A 1,655-nucleotide genomic window follows, 5' to 3' on the forward strand; every position below is an offset into this window, starting at 1 on the left:
AGGGGCCCCAGCCTCTAGGGCTCCCCAGGCACCAAGGCCTGGTCCGGGGGGCTCCTGGCTACACTTGGCCCTGAGTGCAGTCACAACCATCGTCCGAGGCATCCTCTCTGCTCGGCCTGGCAGAGGACAGGGGTCTGTCTGGTGACCCTGCGGGTGAGGAGCCCAGGTAGCAGCCACACTCTAGAGGGCCCAGCGTCCTCGGGGTCTCCCAAGTGACACGGCCACAGGCCAAGGTGACGCTTCAGCAGAATAAGCCCCCACAGGCCTCAGGAGGAACGTCCCAGCAGGAAGTCCGGCCGCCTCCCCACAGGACACCCCTCACCAGGGTGGAGGGTCTCACCACCACCCCCAGCCCACGGTCAGCACCAGCTCCCAACACCTCCCCTGGGACACAGCAAAACCACGTCTGCAAAGGAAGTTCAAAGGGAGCCCCAGAGCTTGGGCTGGAAGGAAGCCCAGCACCCCACCCTCACCCCCACAGCACCAGCAGCTCCCCCAAGGCTGCGAGGACAGGTCCCAACCTGGAACGGCCCAGGCCCCCACCAGGCCCTGTGCTGGTGCACGACGCCCTGCCACCTGCCTACAGGGCAGGAACTCCTATGCATCCCTCAGAACCCAAAACAGCCAGCCCTCTCCTCTAGGCCACTCCCTGTGCCTGCCCTGGCCTCCCGCAGCCCTGAGACCTCCCCCTGCTTCTCCCGGTCTACCCAGGGCTGCCCGCTCACAGAGAAACCGGGCCGCGCTCAGCTACTCAGCACTGCATTCCCCTAGCACCCCCAGCTTGCACGAGCACCTAGCACATGCCAGGAATCCAGAGGCCCAGAGGAAGCCTCTGTGCCTGCCTGGTCGCCTCCACATCCCTGGTACCCTGCCCAGCACACAGCAGCTGTTCAATACACCTGCCCTCCAGGCATGCACATCCTGGCACGAGACACGCAGGGCCCATAGCCAGGAGGTGAGCCCCATGGCCCAGGGGGAGGAGGCTGCAGGCACAGAGGGATACCCGCTCCTGGGGAACATTCCCGAGGAGGGGTCAGCCAGGCCCAGACCTGGGCCACTGGGTACTGTTTCTCCTCCTCCAAGCGGTGCTGGGGCTCAAGGCAAATGAGTGACAGGGCAACCGAGGCACCAGCGGCCTGGGCACAGCCTGGCCCCCCTGCAGCCCCCCAGGGCTCCATGCAGCACGTCCTGGCCTCAAACGTCAGTCCCTTCTGTCACCTAACAGACGTGCTCCCCTTGACAGCTCTAAACGCCTCCGTCGAGCAGAGTGGTGGAGAACCAGACTAATGTTAAAAGCTGCGGCATCCCCAGGGCCTGGGCCGAGTCTGGTTGGGGGCTCCCGAGGCTCACCCCCCACAGCACCCTGCTACCCGCTGCTCCAAGCAGCCCGAGGTGTGCACTCCACCCAGCAGCCCAGGCCCGCCCCGCCACGCTGCCCTGCACGACCACCTGGACGGCGGCCACGGCCCCCGAGGGCCCCTCCACTCACCCCTGTGGGGCCCGAGCCAGCCCACCTCCCACGCCTGCATCTGTGCCTCCAGCCAGAACGTCCGGCCCCACGGGCAATGGTGCAAGCCACGCGGCATGCCTGCGGCCGGCTGGGCCCCACACTGACCTGTCAGGGGTCCCGCACGCGCCGCGGCTCCGCCGGCCGG

At 67.3% G+C, this 1,655-nt stretch overlaps 1 protein-coding gene across 1 annotated transcript in view; it reads right to left on the reverse strand.

Annotated features, from left to right (window-relative positions):
* LOC104983441 (basic proline-rich protein-like) overlaps positions 1 to 1,178 on the reverse strand; it is a 12,710-nt gene extending 11,532 nt beyond the window's left edge. Inside the window, exons 1-3 of the mRNA XM_010832879.1 lie at positions 1,050 to 1,178; positions 474 to 580; positions 88 to 239 (exon numbers count right to left, since the gene is read on the reverse strand). Coding sequence (XP_010831181.1) covers positions 88 to 239; positions 474 to 580; positions 1,050 to 1,178 — 388 coding nt within the window. The remainder of the gene's footprint in view (positions 1 to 87; positions 240 to 473; positions 581 to 1,049) is intronic.
* Between the last annotated feature and the right edge of the window lie 477 nt (positions 1,179 to 1,655).

This window comes from Bison bison, unplaced genomic scaffold (assembly GCF_000754665.1).
Source record: "Bison bison bison isolate TAMUID 2011002044 unplaced genomic scaffold, Bison_UMD1.0 scf7180017862650, whole genome shotgun sequence".
Lineage (NCBI taxonomy): Eukaryota > Metazoa > Chordata > Mammalia > Artiodactyla > Bovidae > Bison > Bison bison.